Source organism: Micrasema longulum, unplaced genomic scaffold, assembly GCF_059751315.1.
Source record: "Micrasema longulum isolate JH-2025_06_02 unplaced genomic scaffold, ASM5975131v1 h1tg000469l, whole genome shotgun sequence".
NCBI lineage: Eukaryota > Metazoa > Arthropoda > Insecta > Trichoptera > Brachycentridae > Micrasema > Micrasema longulum.
The window spans coordinates 1,519,884-1,538,291 of record NW_028277667.1 but is presented as its reverse complement, the minus strand read 5'-3'; the positions used below and the strand labels follow the sequence as shown (position 1 = coordinate 1,538,291).

At 33.4% G+C, this 18,408-nt stretch overlaps 1 protein-coding gene across 3 annotated transcripts; it reads right to left on the bottom strand.

Moving 5' to 3' along the window:
* Nucleotides 1-849: 849 nt before the first annotated feature.
* On the bottom strand, nucleotides 850-15,786 carry Exd2 (Exonuclease 3'-5' domain-containing 2). Of its 3 annotated transcripts, XR_015822385.1 has the most exons (9): nucleotides 15,373-15,786; nucleotides 11,000-11,156; nucleotides 10,271-10,779; nucleotides 9,994-10,131; nucleotides 8,880-9,082; nucleotides 7,993-8,158; nucleotides 6,328-6,654; nucleotides 2,614-3,026; nucleotides 2,116-2,512 (listed from the first exon to the last, which is right to left on the bottom strand). XR_015822385.1 is itself a non-coding variant. In XM_088226880.1 (8 exons), the coding sequence occupies exons 1-8, from the start codon at nucleotides 15,582-15,584 to the stop codon at nucleotides 984-986; spliced, it is 1,743 nt and encodes a 580-aa protein (XP_088083006.1). In that variant the 5' UTR covers nucleotides 15,585-15,777; the 3' UTR covers nucleotides 850-983. The 3 variants fall into 3 exon arrangements, 2 of the variants coding, with proteins under 2 accessions (XP_088083006.1, XP_088083005.1); XM_088226880.1 differs by lacking the exons at nucleotides 2,116-2,512; nucleotides 2,614-3,026 and adding an exon at nucleotides 850-1,014 and having other exon boundaries at nucleotides 15,373-15,777; XM_088226879.1 differs by having other exon boundaries at nucleotides 2,116-3,026.
* Nucleotides 15,787-18,408: the final 2,622 nt, after the last annotated feature.

The window sequence follows — 18,408 nt, the reverse complement described above, 5'->3', positions numbered from 1 at the left end:
AAATGAGCATAACTTTTTCATTTTTAATTAATCCCAAACAAATTTAGGTGAAGCAGGTGTTATCTAAAATTATGAGGGGGTATGGAGGACATATACCAAAAATGGACAAGAAAAAGACATATTAACGGTAGATTAAAAGCACCAGGACTTACATCATTGCAAGAACGGCAGAAGAGAAGGGACTTGATAGAAACTTTTAAGATCCTCAATAATTACTATGGCTGCCCCCTGCATGATATGTATCAATTAAATCCCAACATAAATTTACAGGTCCTAACTGGAAGCTCCATTGTCCCCAATTCAACGTCAATCCCAAGAAAAACTTCGCTTTCCAGCAGGGTAGTTTCAGACTGGAATAAATTGCTAAGCCTAGTTGTCCATTCCGTTTTGGTCAATCAGTTCAAAAACCGTTTGGTTGCTTTTTTGAAGGAAGAGGAACGCAGACAAAAAGCAGTACACGAGAAATAGGCGTATCAGCAAAGGCTGCCTGCCGTAACGAATAATAATAATAATATTGCCGGCCGAAAAAGGACATATTGTCGGCTCGTGGTGTAGAGGTCGGCGCATTTGCATACCGCACAAGAGGTCTCGGGTTCAATTCCCGACATGGTTGACATGAATTATTTTTTTAAAAAGGTGTTTTTACACTAGAACATTTCATAGTTCCCGAACGCACTTGAAACATAAGCTGATCGTCTTACCTTCATGTAACAAAAATGATCAAGATTCACTGTGATGTTTATGTCAATGCAACGCCCTATAGACTATTAGGTGCGGAAAGGGAATGATGATACCAAAAAAGATTTTAATGTAAACCTCTAATAGTTCGATACTTTATGGATCTGGGCTTGGAGGGGGAGATTAAGCAAAATTAAAACTCTCGCCTTCCACACAGCAGCCAGGATCTTAATAGAGCCGGGCTTGGAGGGCGGGAACTATTCACAGGGACGCGTCACAATAGATTTTCACAGGTCGCAGTGACGTCAGGAGCTCGCATAGCGCTGACCCGCACCTCTAAGAATAAGAATAAACCATAAACCAGAAATGTGACTTAAAATTTGTTGAACATCTTTTAAGAGGGATTTTGATGTTAACGCCAAAATTTATTTGAATTTGTTACAACAGAGGGGGAAAACATTTTTGAGAAGGGGATATGGGAGTCTAGGCATTTACAGGGCGTATGACCTGTCATTGGCTGGTTAAAGTGGCCACTTTACATACTGTGTAACATTAACCATTCTGCCTTGTTAAAACATCCACATTATCACAGTTTATGAATGATACCCTTGTTTCGGGGATTTTTACAATATTTTTCAGTTTTTTCAATGTCAATGCATACTAAACATTACGAGTGAGTGATTAAAACCAACTCTTGAATTTTACACATGTCTATTAACAAGAGGAAATTTAGAAACTGGTATGTTTGTAATCGTGAGCAATTATTATTATTTTCCTTGACAGTTTTACTTAGTGACAATGTGCAATGGCGATTGGATTAAAGTAAAACATGTCTCTGGTATAACGAGTAATGCTTATAACAAGCTAATTCAGTCAGTCTGATCTTCCTCATAATAACCAAGTTGGACTGTATTTTTATGGATAACTTATATAGCTCAAAAGTCAACAGATGGAAGAGTTGAGGAAATGCGGATGTTCAAACATAGGCAGATTGGTGAATGTTACACAGTGTGTAAAGTGAGCACTTAAACCAGCCAATGACAGGCCATAAGCCCTGTAAATGCCTAGACTCCCATATCCCCTTTTCAAAAATATTTTCCCTCTCTGTTGCAACAAATTTAAATATGAACAACTCCCTAGGGGGAAAATCCAGCCAGTCTGCAAGCATTTGGACATATTCAAAACATTGCCAAAATTTATGTCCTAAATCCATGCGTCCCGCTCATACGGCACAGCTTAAAATTCTGAGAAATATATAACTTAATTTAGGCTATAGTGGCACATTATTATTTACTAGCCTTTTTTCCCTAGATATATTTCTATATTTAAATATATATACATCTTTAGTAAATTACAACAGCCATGTTAGCACTCTCTGATTAGTCTTTCGTTTTTATGAATATATTGTATACCATTATTTTATTGCCCTTGTTTGTCTTTGCTACATAATTTTGTGTTCTTTTTGTTCAGTTTCTTGTACATATGTTTCTTCGTAGAACTGTTGTAATTGGCTTAGGCCGTATTTATAATATAAATAAATAAATAATGACAATATACGCATATTGCTAATTCTATTATACTTTTGTACGTATTGTTTTGATGTTTTTTCTCACATATGTTTTGACGCAAAATCTATATAAATAATAACACTAATTTTATCGGTTGGTTGGAAGAAATTGCCATTTGGCAATTAACCTGCCAATGTACAAATTTAAATGTACAAAAAGTTAAATAAATAAAAGACATGGCATGACCAAATAAGGTGTGCGTGCACAGAAAGATGTATGAATGTAGAGGAAACGAGACTCTGTTAAAAACAGAGTGGTGCGGCGTTCTATCCAACCAACCCCTACGGGAAAAAGGCTCAAGAGTTTATTTGTTTTCTCATTTTTTTTAATTGATATTAAAATCTGAAACTATTTATTTCGCAGTAACATATTGTTATTATTTTTTTTGAAAGAAATCTTTGGTGGCCATTTTCAACGAGTTGAAAATAACTCAATATTCGAAAATGGAAATCGAGTTGTGATAGATTGGGGTGCGAACATCGGACCTTTGATCCGTGAGTCCACGACACTAGCCACAGGACCACAATATTAAGGAATTATTTTGTTTTTAAAACATTTTTTTCCGAAGCGTGAGAGACTGATCACCTTGCCTTCGTGTATATTTTAAATGTTAGAGTATCAACGCAGTGCCAATAAGAAAATGGTGTACAATTATTCAATATTTGTGTAAAAATTTATTCTATGACGGATTCTTTTTTTAACAAATCATCTTCACTGCCAAATCCCGACAGTACCCTTACGTCTTCAGCAAGGCGCCCTTCGCTAAAACGAATTTCCAATCTAAAACAAAAGACGACATCAATGGCGGATATACAAACTATTGTCATGTATAAATACTAAATACTTACGAATTAAAGTCCTTAAAATATAGTTTGATTAGAATGACAGTTGTCAGCAAAAGTGGCGACATTACTTTGTAGTAATGTCTAAGTAGTGATTTATATTGACACACGAAAAGTCAATCGTATCTGGCATGTTAATTTATTTTTTTAATAAATCAACATAAATATATAAAATCAGCTTAAAACTAAAAAAAACTAAAATAAACCTATTGATTGATTTGGTGTTTATTTTGTAGAACTCCATATTTAAACTAATAATTAGAAATCAAACACTGATTTGAGTCTACTGAATACTTTATTTTATTTTTACAAATATAAACATAAAAACTTTGTGACAATTGTTTCGCCTTATTAGTAATATTTGTAAAAATAAAATAAAGTGTTCAGTAGACTCAAATCAGTGTTTGATTTCTAATTATAAATTTAAAATAAACCTAATTATTAACGACGTTTTTACAAGGTTACATCATTTTGTAAAAACGTTAAGAGATGGGACAAATTGATCAATGTAAATTGATCGAATAAAAAAAGAATTCATTTGATGTTGTTCGTGAAAAAAGTATAAATGTCTAATTTTTTGGTGAATAATTGTCTTAAACACACTATAATAGGATTGTTTTTGCCTTTTTATATCAATTTTCGGAAACGGAGTTTCATGTTTGCATGAAAAAACTGATAAAATCGATTTTATCGGTACATGATCAGTGACCAGTCACTATTGACATTAGTTTGGCAACGTCGTTTTAATCAAGCTATATTTTAAAGACTCAAGTATTTGATTTATTGGGTCCACGTGTAGTATTTAGTGAACACGATAAAAATAAAAAAAGGAATCAATTCATTAGTTAAGTTAATCATGACGAAGAAGCTTGTTTGCTTTGAAACCGGTCAGTGGAGGAAAAAAAAAATTGTGGTTAAAAACAAAGTTGTTTTATTTATTTTATTATAATGAATAACCACAAAGTTAGTGCTTCAAATATAAACTTTATATAAGACTTTCATTTAAAATTTAGGAAAAATACCTTAATTTTTTGTGATTTAAAATGCACAAATATGAAAATGTAAGATTTTGCTAGAATCACATTTTGGTTTAATCCATTATCTAAAATAATTATAATAAATTTTAATTCAATACTTAAATATAAAATATAAACATTAAAATATTCAAAAATAAGACTCTTTGCAGACGATGCCTTAATATATATATCGGGAGAAAATTATAAAACAATTATGGACAGACTAAATCATGATCTTAATAGTGTATCACTGTGGCTAAAAATTAATAAATTAAAATTAAATGTTAACAAAACTAAATATATGAATATAGGAAACAAAAGAATAGAAATTACACCATCAATTGTAATAGAAAATGAAAAACTTAATGAAGTCACTGAAATTAAATATTTAGGTGTAATGTTGGATTCAAAACTTACATTTCACCAAAACGCTAAGATGGTAATAAATAAGATTGCAAAAAAAATATCAATTTTGGGATGGATCAGAAGATTTATTGATAAGGACTCCTGCAAAACTATTTACAAAGCAATTATTGAACCACACGTTAACTACTGTAGTAGCATTTTATTTTTATCAAACAAAGAAAACATAGATAAACTAACTGTATTACAAAATAAAGCCTTTAGAATCATTTTGAAAAAAAACAGATATACGAGGGTAAAGTCGATGGTAGATGAAATGAAATTATTAACATATAAACAAAGAATATTTTACAATACAATGATATTTGTTCATAAAATTATAAACTCTAATAAAAAAACTGAATTTTGGAAAAAAATTGATCGGAACCAGCATGAACACGATCACAATACTAGAGAAAAGAACAAAATTAGACTTCCATTTGGGAAAAAGGCAAAATCACAAAATTCAATTTTATTTTATTTAAAGCAATTTAAAAGTATTACGGAATGGAAAAAAATATTTATGAAGAAAAAAACACATCAAAATTTAAAATAATGGTCAAGACATATGTGATAAACAATTTATAAATTAAATATATTTGCAATGTTATTATTAGAACACACATAACAATATGTATGATATGTGTGCCCTACTTTAAGATTTAAATAAAATAAAAAAAATACTTCGTCTTTATAGGAGTACCAATGTACCTATGTTTAGTCTACATTTCAAGAGGCGCAATCTTCCAGTCGAAAAGTAGTAATGAAATTTCAGTTTATAAAACATTTAAGTATATTTTTTATCAGAAATTGCTCTCCACCAGAAGGACAATTGCTGACCTCACTGATGCACAAAGCGATATGCACCATAATAGATTGCCCAAAATTACTGTCCCTGATGCACTTTTGTGTACCCACAAGGACCACCAGACTCCGACACATGTTCTAGTGTGAGTATAATTTTTTATTTATTTTATTTATCTATTTCACATATAACTTTATATTTTTTCTTTTCTATATGAACACATCACTGTGCATAATCCGTATCGAGGCATTCATGTACATTATTTTAATATCATGTTCTAGTACATAATAAATAAATATAATATAATAAATAACACTGTATGGATATAAACATAAAATGTAAATCGCAGACTTGCAATAATAATTCCGAGTTCAAATATGCTACGATTTTGGTGGGGTGACCATCTCAAGGCAGTTCTCGGACTTCACCCACCATTCTCCCCTGGCACGCATCCACAGAACAGCCAATAATCATGCTGAGCTGTTGGACTTGCTCCACACCACTCCTGCTGCAATTAAATTAGCTAACCTTTCCATTTAATGGCCATCCTCTCAATTCTCCTTCTTTAATTTCAATTCATCTTTACTTTATTTCATTTTTCTTTTTTATTAAAAATAATTATTGACATATTATTGAAATAATTATGATTCTATTTTATGTCAATTGCTATAATACTTTATGTACTTTTTTACCAAATATTGTAAGAGCCCTCTGGGTGTTTATAAATAAATACCTTAGAAAACAATTCAATTTATTTCATGTAATTTTTTTTTTAAAGTGCGATTTTGAAAAACACGGGGTTTTAAAATGGCAAAATTACACGATTTCTTTACTTTTTCCAGCCTTAATAAATTACTGAGTTGATAGATGAATAACCAATTTCATCACTCTCGCTACATCATCTGACTGAAAACAACGGAAAAAATCCTAGAGTATGATGAAGTGAGCATCTGTAAATAGGACTAAAAAATCTGTGTTTTCATTTGATATAAATATACTTAGTGTTGTGTATTTACCTTGACCTGTTGTGGTCGACGGACCAAAGCTCCGGCATGAACATCGGCCTCATGGAGTCCAGGAAGTGCTGGCGCCACTCCATCTCCAGCCGGAACAGGCCGCCTGGCTGCCGGGAGTAGTGCTGCACCACCAGTCTCCCGTGGGACTCGTAGTCCGGGTTCTCCTGTACCCAGTCCAGCCGGTAGGCTCCCAGGAGCAGGTCTTCAGTTAGCTCTGTGGCCTCAAAGTAGTGCAAGATCTCGTTCTTCAGTTGCTCCCTCCTCTCGGGCGGTATCACGTGCTTCTTGGTGGCTTCCAGTAAGGCCTTCGCCGCTGACGCGACCATCCTACAAATATACAACTTTATTTGTTGATATTTTCTCAGCAATCCACCACTTGATTCTCTGGCAACTGTTTTAATCCACCTTTATATTACTAGTTGAAAGCACAAAGTCGTAGTTCGTATGTCAAATTTAGTAATACACCTCATGCTTTTTAATTTTTTTTTAAATGGGGTTGCTTTATTATTTACCTTGCTTATGATATACAAGGTTTATATTTCAAATAAGTGGATTTTTCTGCAATTCTTTTACATTAAATTTAGCTAACTGTTGGGGATCAGGAAGGATATACTAAAGTGGGCCAATCAGGAACTTCTCAGCATTTCGTACTTATAGACTCGAGGACCAAGCTTTGTTTAATAGTTAATAAATATGTTTTTAAATGTTAGTTATGTATTTTAGTCAAGATTGGGTTAAATAATTAATAACATATGTATGTACTGATCTGCCATTTTCACTAATTGGACACTTGCCTGGTTTGTAAGGTGACGGATTACTGATCAAATATCTGTCTGTATTGTTTTACAGGTTTAACCAGTTTTACTACCAAAGATATGTTCTAATAATATTCATGATATATGATTCTAATAATATATGTTATATTTTTCCTAATTAATTAAATCTTCAAATAGATAAACCCCGTTCTGTTTTTAATGAAGCAGGTGATGCTTATTACGGGAGTAAAAAAATATTTCCACGTCTCACAACATCTTTGAGATTTTCCCAGAGAGAATAAAATACAAGTTTTGCTGGACAGTATTCAAATCCCTTCATGAAATGGCTCCAAGATACCTATCGGAACTTTGTATTAGGGAAAATACATGTCAAAGAAAATCTACTCTTAGGTCAGCATTTGATTCAGGCAGAGGAAAACTTGTCGAAACCCGGCACTGCCCAAACACTAGATTCGGAGATCGTGCTTTTGCCGTTGCCGGCCCCTCTGCCTGGAACCAATTGCCTTTAAACTTATGAATCATCGGCAGTCCCAGTCAGTTCAGATCTCAACTAATTAATATCTTACTTCTTTAGTTTATAATACCCTCAATTTTAAATCAGAAAATATAATATGCAACTTAAGCTTAGTTAGAATGTAAGTTTGCATATACAATTATAAAGCGCCCTTGAGGTGATTTTTCTCAAAAATGGCGCTATATAAATCAGCCAACTATTATTTATTATGATTATAAAGAGTTTACAGAAATTCTTCTCTGTCAGCGAAATTTTTTTTTTTTCATAGCCTATTTTAACATTTTATTGTTTCTTTCTGTCTTTGCTTTTCTTTAGTAAAATGAACAAGAAATTGTTAATATTCATGACTGGCTCCAATCATGCATGTTTACTTACTGCGTTTCGTGATTCTTGATGTATTTAGTTCCATTTCTATCATCACACGGAGCATTGCACAAATCCCCGAGACGCTGCCTCAACATCTGGTCCCTCGAGTTACTGAGCTGGTGGCATCCCGTACACAGAAGCAGCACGTCGTGAGAGGTGTGTGTCTTCATCACAACTTAACAATATGTTTAATTAAGAATCACATAAACATAACGTAATAATAATTTGGAACTAGCCTTTTTTAATTGACAGTCTTAAAATGAGAAAAATAAAATAGACCTCATTTGGCACTACCAAATCGTTAATTATTTTTATTTTTTTTGTTTCATGATTTTTTTGTTTTAATTTTTTAAAATTTTATTTTGAATCTTAAAATAGGGCTCACCTTAACATGTTACTCATTACCAATATTAACATAGACGATAATATAAGACTATGTAATCCTGACTTTTCCGGACTTTTCCTCGAATACAGGATATTATAATCCCCTCTCTCGCATGTGTAGATATATATATATATCTTTCGTAATTGCTCAAGGGAATAAAAACAGAGTGACCTTACAAGACAGAAGATTGACAAATATAGAAAATTTAGGTTTGGACCATTGTAAACAAAGTTTTTACTTTACAACAGATTGCAAAAATTATTCTTAAAATCATAGCGCGTCGTGGTTGTTATCATAAATCATTAAAATAATTCAAAGTGAACTTTCATCATCCAGTGAAGAACATCGCATTAATGGTAGGTCCATTCCCGTGCTCCTTTCCTTTGCTCAAATATTTCCAAGCCTGCACAAAACTGAATGATATTCATTTTTTCACTATAGTCCGCTTATCGTTTACAGTATGAATGTCCAGTGGTCTGTTATAGTTACTTAATTAAATAAATAAACTAACCGGGGAAAAGTTTTCTGTACTCTCTGGGTACGACATTTTTCCTCAGGTAGGAGTGCGTCTTCCCACATACAACACATTGGTTTGCCCGAGGCATCTGGTAATATTTGTCCACATCGACTACCCCTTCGCCGGCGGGCTTGAAGTTCAACCTGATTGTGAATGGGTCTTCGCAGACGACGGATGCTAGCTCTTTATCAACATACCTGAAATAAAAGAGAGACAAAAAAGAATTGAATAAAATATTTACCGAAGAAATCTGTCTATCGCCGTAAGTTATTTGAGTAACATTCGCAATTCTGCCTGATTCAACGTCCACATTTCATAGTTTCTTTCAAAACATACAAATGAATTAAAAATGAGGAAAGTCAACGATAGCTGACTGTTAGATGGTAGTTATTAACGAAATATAATAGATACTTTACAAGTGCGTAATATATAGTATATCAATTCTGTCAGAAACGGACTTTTGTTCAGTAACTAGTATTTTTGATAAAAATTAATTGATAAACTCTAAACTAATTTATGTACAATTATTATCCTATGAAAACAAATTCAGAACTTGAAAATAACAAGAACATTGCGATTAGTATGCAGACTGTTGTGATTAGTATGCTAAACTACATTAAGTTGAATTTATTTTACATGAAATGGATTTGTAAATATCTCAAGATTACTTAAAAATGTTAGTTAACATGTTCTTGCCACGGGGTGTTCAATTATAATTCCGAGAGCTGAAACATTTCAGGACCACTGTAGTGCCCTATGCACCACTAGGTGAAGACAGGAAAACAATATTCAAAAAATAAAACTAATTTGTGTGTGTTTTTTTATTTTAACCATGATCGCCAAAACTTCGTAACCGAGGAGAAATATTTTACGAGATTATATGTTTGTCTTAATTATTAAGGAATATACTTTGAGAACCAAGTTTTGTTTCAAATATATATTTTATTGATATCAATACATAAATAGTAGAAACAGAGTTTGACTCTCGAAGTGTATTCCTTGTTAATTGAGAGGAAGAATTGTCGGTTACGATGTTTTGGCGACATATGATTGTTCAAAAATAAGTAAAAAAAATAAAAATTTGTAAAAAAAAAGATTAGTTAATTACCATTTGGCTTTCTTCATGTCACACGTGCATAGAATGTCTCCATTTTGTTTTTGCATATAGCAGTTCTGATACAGGGGGCGGGATCGTGCCAAAGACTGGTAATTTCTTTTTGGTTGTTTAAAATTTGGCTGTCCCAAACTAAAACAAATACATACAAAAAGCATCAGAATGTTAACTGTTAAAAAATTAAATTGACGTTTCAAACTCTTTAAAGGGACTATTACCAGCTAAGGTTTTAATATGTGCTTAAAATATTAGTAATAAATTAGGAAGGTACCTTTCTTGTTGCTGGCTGCTTAAAATATTTTCGAATGTGCCTCCATTTGTCATTGGTAAAAATTTATTTTTTATTCCATTGTCAAACTTTTTTAGTTTGAATTTCAAATTAACGTAATCGCGACACAATTCGTCTATGCACATCCACTTTTCGTCTATGCATTTCCATGACCAACCGACACCGTGTTTTAAATTTAGAATCTTATTAGATAATATTTTGAATATTTCAACCCCCACGTGAGCGTCTGTGGCCGCGTAGTTAAGTTGCTGAGTGGTCAGCGATTCTGCTTCCCAATTGGAGCAGCGAATTCTCCAGTTCTTGTCCAGCTGAACGTTGAGGTGTGTTTTGGAAAGGGAAGAAAGCCCTTCCGGTTTTTCTGAAGCTTCAACGGCCAAGTGCCTAAGGTCCACAGCACCATTTAACTTCACATCGTAGTCTTGAAATAAATATTTAGCATCTTCGATTGGCGCTACGCCGACTTTTAAAATTGTGAGATCTTCTAAAATGTTCTAAAACAGAACAACAGCACAATAGAACATAACAGTGTTGGTTATTATAATATTCAATAGACTTGTACAACTGGTAACATAAATTTATAGCTGTTAGAAAAAACTCACCAAAAACCTAATTACTGAAATAGGTAATAGAACTTATTGTTTAAAAAATCATAGCAAAAAGTTGCCAGCATTAAATTCAGTTGTAGTTAAGATTTTTACTAAATGTACATACCTTCAATTCTTGTGGAATACATCGAATTTTACAAAGTCTGAATAGTGCGCAAAATCCATCGTGAGAAGCCAACTGTAGCAGTGCCACAGGGTGACGGTGGCCATCTTGTGTAACCCACTCACAGTCAAACCCCAGCACCCGGTAATGCAAGCACCCTCTATAAAAATAAGGAGGTTTAAGGGTCAGATATGAGAAACATTGCTTCACGTCATTCCAACAGAAGCAATATTGCTGATGATTACCAAACATATTAAACGATTAGAAACAGTTCAAAAATTTATCTTAAAAATAATGCTCCATGGAAATCGCACTTTTCCCTATTTCCAATCGTTCCAAAAAGCTAAACTTTTGGAAATAAGACAAATATATTGTTTTCAATGTTTAAAATTTATATATTTTAGAACCAAAATGTATTTACTAGTAATTCAAATAGATCGAGTCTAAGAAGGAATCGTGCGCTAGAAATACCATATTGTAAAACGAGGCTAGCATAGAACATACATATTTTTTATTATTTTTTAATGATAATATTTCGTTAATCCCAAAATTTAAAATTTTTCCTTCTTTTAAAAAACACACACTACTGGATTCAAACTAAAGATATTAACTCTTTTTTCTATGATATATTTTGTTCCCTTTTAATAATAAGGAATATTTTTATGGTTTTTTAAATATTTTTTATTTCCTTTTTTAATTACTATAAAATAATAAAGTACCTCCTAATCTTTTACATAATATTTTTTTTTCTCTTCCTTTTATTATAAAAAATATTTTTACCTGTCTATTTATTATAGGAGCAAAAAAAATCATAAACATTTCTTGTATACGAACAGGCCATGCCTTTGTGGGATTTTTCTTTACTTTTATCATTGTTAATTTGCATTTTTAATACTTTGTAATTATTCTTAATTTTTTTAAATACTCTGTTTTACCTCTTATGCATATTGTAAAAATAATGTAATAATAAATAAAAAAATAAAAAAATAATTGTTAAGTTTACATGCATTGTTTGGTAAATATAATTTACATTGAAATCTCAAATTAAAATGTTTGAAATCCCATGAGAAATAAATGCAGAAACTTACGCAAAAACCTGCTTAAGTTCCTTTTCTGTCATGCTCGGTGCACCTAGAGATAGGCGTTTGCCGCGTTTGACAGGCATTTTAGGGTCTAAACAGGCGTGCAGCCGGCATAGCTCTGATGGAAACATTAGAAAATTTTGCACAAGTTCCTAGTATATGATCACGCCCTGGCGCTTTGAGTAAACTGAGCTTCTCAAGTAGCCTTTGGGGATAGTGCAGTCCTCCTATTCAGGTCGTTGGGGTGGAGTATAATGAATCTTTGTCGGCCTGTGGTGTAGTGGTCAGCGCATAAGCTTACCACGCAAACGGTTTTGGGTTCGATTCCCGAAATGGTTGACATGAAATATTTATTTGAAAAGGTTATGGGCACACTCTTGTGCTACATTTCTACCACTGGCAACACTGCAAACAGACACCGGAAACAGGCCGACTGCTCTACGGCGCGATCGAAGCCAGCCAGAATCTGCGTGTCCTCGATCAGCTTTGGTTCAGTTTTTGCTTTTGCTCTCTCTTACTAAAACCTACAAATACCCACATCATGTAAATTTCGGGTCATGGTTAATTTCATTCAGTGTAGTATTTTTTTTTTTAAAAAGAAATATTTGCGTTCTTTTGATTTACCCAAATATTTAATTTTGAGGGCCATTTTCAACGAGTTGTAAATAACTCACTATTAGAAAATGGAATCGAGTTAGGGTAGAGTGGAATTCGAACCACGGACCTTTGGCCCGTGAGTCTGAGACAATAGTCACAGGACCACAATCCGATTAAATTTAATTAAATCACATCGTTGTATATACTGTATTCATTATATTATCTATTAAATCTCCAAACAATGTAAGTGAATCTTTCATTCAAACTTCACGCAACCTTGCAATGAAACTGTGGTAAGTCACAATCATTTCATTTCAACAAAAGATCCACTACAAGGTGTATATGTACTAGAGTATTTAGCGTAAGACTGATCACCTTACTTTCACGTAACAAAAAATGATCAAGATATGCTGTGATTGCAGTGCCCTATGCACCATTAGGTGCGGAAAGGGAATGATGATGATGATAATGTATCTAATGCTTTTTACCTACAACAGGCATTTTTTTGAAAAATTAGGCATTTGAGGCACCCTGCACAGGCATTTATTCATTTTGAAATGGTAACATAATACCAGATGAACTGAATGAAAAAAATACTCTAAATGCATTAAAACCACTTCAAAGATTAAATTTTCCAAATTTGCCGACCAGAATTGGAGTCGGGCTGGTCTTATAGCCAGAACCACAGACTCTACATGGACTAAAAAGGTCCTGAAATGGCGACTCAGAGCAGACAGAAGTGTCTGCAGGCCTTAGGCAAGGTTTTCTGATGACATAAGACGGGTTGCGGGAAGTGTTGGATGCGGTTGGCTCAGGTTAGGGAGATGTGGAGACCTAAGGGGAGGCCTATGTTCACCTTTGGAAGGCTGATGATGACGAATGCTAGATACTTATGCCTCAACAGATGATGGAATGAGGAACTTCAGCCATATGGGAAATTGAGTACAAAAATGTTTTCTTGCGCGGAGTAAAAATTAGAGCATTAAATTGTATAGCAAAGTTTCATGAAAATGTATGGAAAAAATAATAAAAATGCACTAATTTGAATGACGTCACTGGTTCATGTGAATCAACCTATGATCTGAGAGCTATGGAAGATTTCCAGTCTGCTTGTCGTTTCTGGACCAATGGGACTGAATGAGAATAAGCAGAAATGAACCACTGACGTTACATGCGGAGTTATTTCAGAAATACAAAACTTTAAAAAACCGTAGCACTGATAATACGTTATATAAAAATTAAAAAAAAATTTTTTTGCTTAGTTTAATAGTCTATTAACAATTTTTTTATTTTTTTTAAAAACCACTGAACTTCCTCATTGTCACCGATAGATAACTCAACCACAGGCGGTTTCTTAATTGCACTTGCACTGCCTAGTAAAAATTAAAATAAATCATTGAAAGTAAAAATAAGTAATAAGAAGAATATGGGATTCTTTGCAACAAACACTGAAAAATCGGAATTTTAGTTTACAGGCCGAATTCTAGTGTTCAAACAAAATGCTGAAAAATTTTAGTATATGATTTAAATCAATATGTTGAATTTATTAAGGTAGGTACACAATTGAGTAAAAAATGAAAAAGAAAATATTTATAAGGACACTTAATAATCACTAACAGTAAAAAAGATTTTTTAACTTTTTAACATTTATCTATGTTTTTTTCTTCGTGATTTTTGGGCTGTGCCCGTGTCAAGCCATAATTACTCACACGGAGAAAATAGTAATAGTGAGTATTTTGTATTTTTATAATTGCAGTCCAAAATGAAAACTTAATACTTCATGATAATAAAATAATAGATAATATAATAAAATTACAACAGGGATGGAGAATACCTTAGAAAAGGGAATATGGAAGTCCAGGCATTTACAGGGCTTATGACCTGTCATTGGCTGGTTTAAGTGGCCACTTTACACACTGTGTAACATTCACCATTTTGCCTATGTTTGAACAACCATATTTCTTCATTTCTTCCATTTGTTGATTTTAGTGAAGTTAAAGAGCTGAAACCTTTATTGTTGTGAAGAGATTCATCTGACTGAATAATTTCACATACTAGGCAACGCCTGAAAACAATTTTCCCATTTTTAAACTTCTTCTTGGACCAGTTGGTTTTATTACAATATTTGAGTTTGTCCAAACATTAAGATTAACAAATTACAACAGGGATGGAGAATACCTATACATAAGAAAGATGGATGTTTAAACATAGGCAAAATGGTGAATGTTACAGTGAGCAAAGTGGCCACTAAAACCAGCCAATGACAGGTCATAAACCTTGTAAATGCCTAGACTTCCATATTCCCTTTTCTAAGGTATTCTCCATCCCTGTTGTAATTTGTTAATCTTAATAACTCCCGAGGGGGTGAAATGCAGTCTTTTGTCTACAAACATTTGGACAAACTCAAATATTGTAATATAATAAAAGATTAGGTAGACATGTATTGGAGTGCTCACAGGCTAAACTTGCCCCAAGATTAGATATTATACAGAGTTACAAACATAATAAGTACACAAAACACTGCTGGGTACATAAAAATAATTCCCGTAACAATATCTTTCGTTAAATGAAGCAAACAACTTGGGTAATTATTTTTAATAATTATTAAATAATTCTTAATAATCATTAAATTAGTTTAGTGTAAGAAGTAAAGAAATAGAATGAAAGTATAATAAAAATTGTGTAAATATGACTCACAGTTGAATTTTCCTAACCGCATCATGGCATTGCTCTTTTGAATCGATAACTTCTATTTTCTGAGACTTCAATGGATTTTTGTAATGGAAAAAATTAACAATATTCTTAAAAATACTTTTCCTGTATTTCAATAAAACGAACGCTATCCCTACAACGCCGGCCGTCATAATGGAAGTTTCGAAAACTTTTGGTTTATCCGACTCTGTCGACATTTTCCAAAATGTTACAAATTAACACGGATTTAAATAAAGTGTAACAATTTCCCGAATTAGTTTCAAGTAATTTTCAAATAAAAATAATGACACGCTTTTTAACTTCACGTGCAATTCAGACGTTGACAGTTGACATTTGTTCACAGGTGACAGATTTTAATATTTTTTATTACTCATAGATAAAAGATAATATATAATACTTGTTGATATTTGACTCCACTGACGTTTGTTTTTTATTTATTGTCTTTGAATTTTCTATTTCGTCGTCGTCGTCGTGGTAGTCGAGACCAATCTTGTAGTCTGTGGTCGAGACCAAGTTGGACTGAGGAGGGATTTTGTGGAAACACATTTTTCGAAAAACGAGATTTTTGCGCTTTTAGTCATTTTTTGATAGTTTTAATATGGATTATCAACTAGGTTCCTTTCACACTTAAGTGAAATTCAGTATTGTAATAATAACTTTCGTCTCTTTACTATTATTTAGAATACATTTTTTGAATAAAATGGAGCAAAATACTCAATTTTAGAAATATGTAGGTTGGCTCTCTTCACCACCACGACGACGAATCCTGAAAATAATTTCTAGTTTTGCCTAAATATTATAAGTTTATCACGGGGGGTAAAATCAGGATATAAAAATATAGTGTGTTTTTATGGGGTAGGTTATGGTTTATTGAGGGAGTGGCTATGAGAGAAAGATTAAAGATGAGATTTGATCATCTCGGAGGCTGTGAAAATCAAGTTCCGCGTTCGCACGTATTAATAAACGGAAGCTGTCCGTCTCTCCGCCAACTGAGAGAAAGCGGGAACATGAGATGAATTCGAAGATCGCGTCTTCCTGGTGCCTTTTTTTGGGTATGTGGTGTAGAAAGTTATTTCGCTATGTGTTTCCATTTTTAATCCCCATCATGATAATATAATCCTTTTAAAACTAAATGAATTTAAAGCCCAAAAGAAAATAGAAAAAACTTAAATCTATTCTGAAAACGAGTAAATTGGAAGATAATTTTAAAAGCTTGAATGTTTAATGTACCTATGTTGATTTAACTAGAACATGATAATAATCTTAGAACTAGTTACAAACATGAGAGAAAGAAAAATACTTACTAGGTCCTTAACTAATGCAGTTCGTAATTGTCACTCATCACTAATATCTTAATTCTAACGCAATGGTGGTTTCACTAATGTGGAGAGATGACAGATGGTGGTCCGGATGCTGTGTTCGGACGAACACACGCTGGGCAATGTCCTGGGTGGAGATCTGCCATGGATAAAGCCTTGAGCGGCTCTCGAGATTCGGTCCCGTGGCGATGGTGACGGCGACAGCCAGCTGGAAGACTGGCCGGCCGTAGGCTGGGCATACGCGCTGGTGGTGCAGGAAACTGGCGTTCCTTTGGAGGACGATGGATGTCCTGGATGTGGAGGGACCTTCGCGGCTGGAAGGTGGCATCCGATGTCCCTCTTGGAGTAGTCAGATTCCACGAGGTTGCTACGTAGCACTGGCTACCCCGTAAACACACTACACTTAAACTCCCTAACTTCGACTTGCCCGCTGCATCGTCTCCGCGATCGAGGGTACGATCGCGTAGACTCGACTCACTTCCTCGACTGTCGACCGACTCTTGGTTGACTCTCCTTCCCGGCTCTTTTCCGACTCTTCTGTTCCGACCGTTTGGGTGGTTTTATAACACCCAAATTAGGAGCTCTCTCCTTCTCCCTTTCGCTTATTGCCTAAAACTCATTGTCTCTTTTCCACACTTATTCATAAACACCTCGTCATATTTAAAACTAAAATATTATGTTCTGCATATTATTTCTTATAAAACTAAATTATAATTAACTAAGATTAGAATGTGTATAAAATTAAATACGTTTAAAAATAATTAAATAAAAAATAAACATATATTAAACATAAAAAATTAAATCATCAAACTAATTTATATTTATGAAGATAAGAAAGGAATCATTAATTAAAAAATTGGAAATGATTCACCTCCTAGTGTAGTGTTTGGCGCGTTTGCCTACCATACTTGAGGTCCTAGGTTCGATTCCTGGCAAGGTGGATGTAAAATACCTTCATACATATTATAAAATAATCGCCGATACGTTGCGATTGGTGCACTGGTGCAGTGCCTTAAGTACCACGGACGTGGATTAGAAAATGATGGCGCAAAAGGTTATAAGAGTTTTAAGTTTATATGTGGCAAGTTAGAATAATCGGCGTGCGTACGAATGAAGATGTATGAAATTTGAAGAAGAAAGGTTTGTATGTTTTACTGAGGAATTGATTATGCGTTTTATTTTGTTATAAGTTTTTTTTTACATACAAAAATTATTTTAATGGCCATCGGTTTGCGAATCATTAAAAAGGTTATGTTTTTCCCCAGTAGAATTTAATTTAATATTTATGATGCATTTATTGTTTAAGTTATTATTTTCAATAGAAATGGTTTTGAAATTCCGGGTGATTTGCCGCTCAGTCATTTGAATTTAACCCGAGGTCGTAATTGACATTAACAATGGACGAAATATTTGTAAATACCTAGTAACGGCTTGGGTAAATGGAGATTTATTTTAATGTATTTATTTGTAAAGGCGGTAATTAAAATGGGGTTCTTTTGAGAATTGGCTTGAACTGAAAGGTTATATTTAAATGCATTTTTGCTGAGAAACCCCAGATTAGAGAAAACAGTAGAATGTATTGGAAAGTTATATTTAAATTCGTATTGAAATATTTTGAAACATAGCCGCGTTTTTTCCCAATACAAACAAAAGTTGATTTTATAATCTAAAACGAAAATACCTGCTTATTTTACGGGGACAA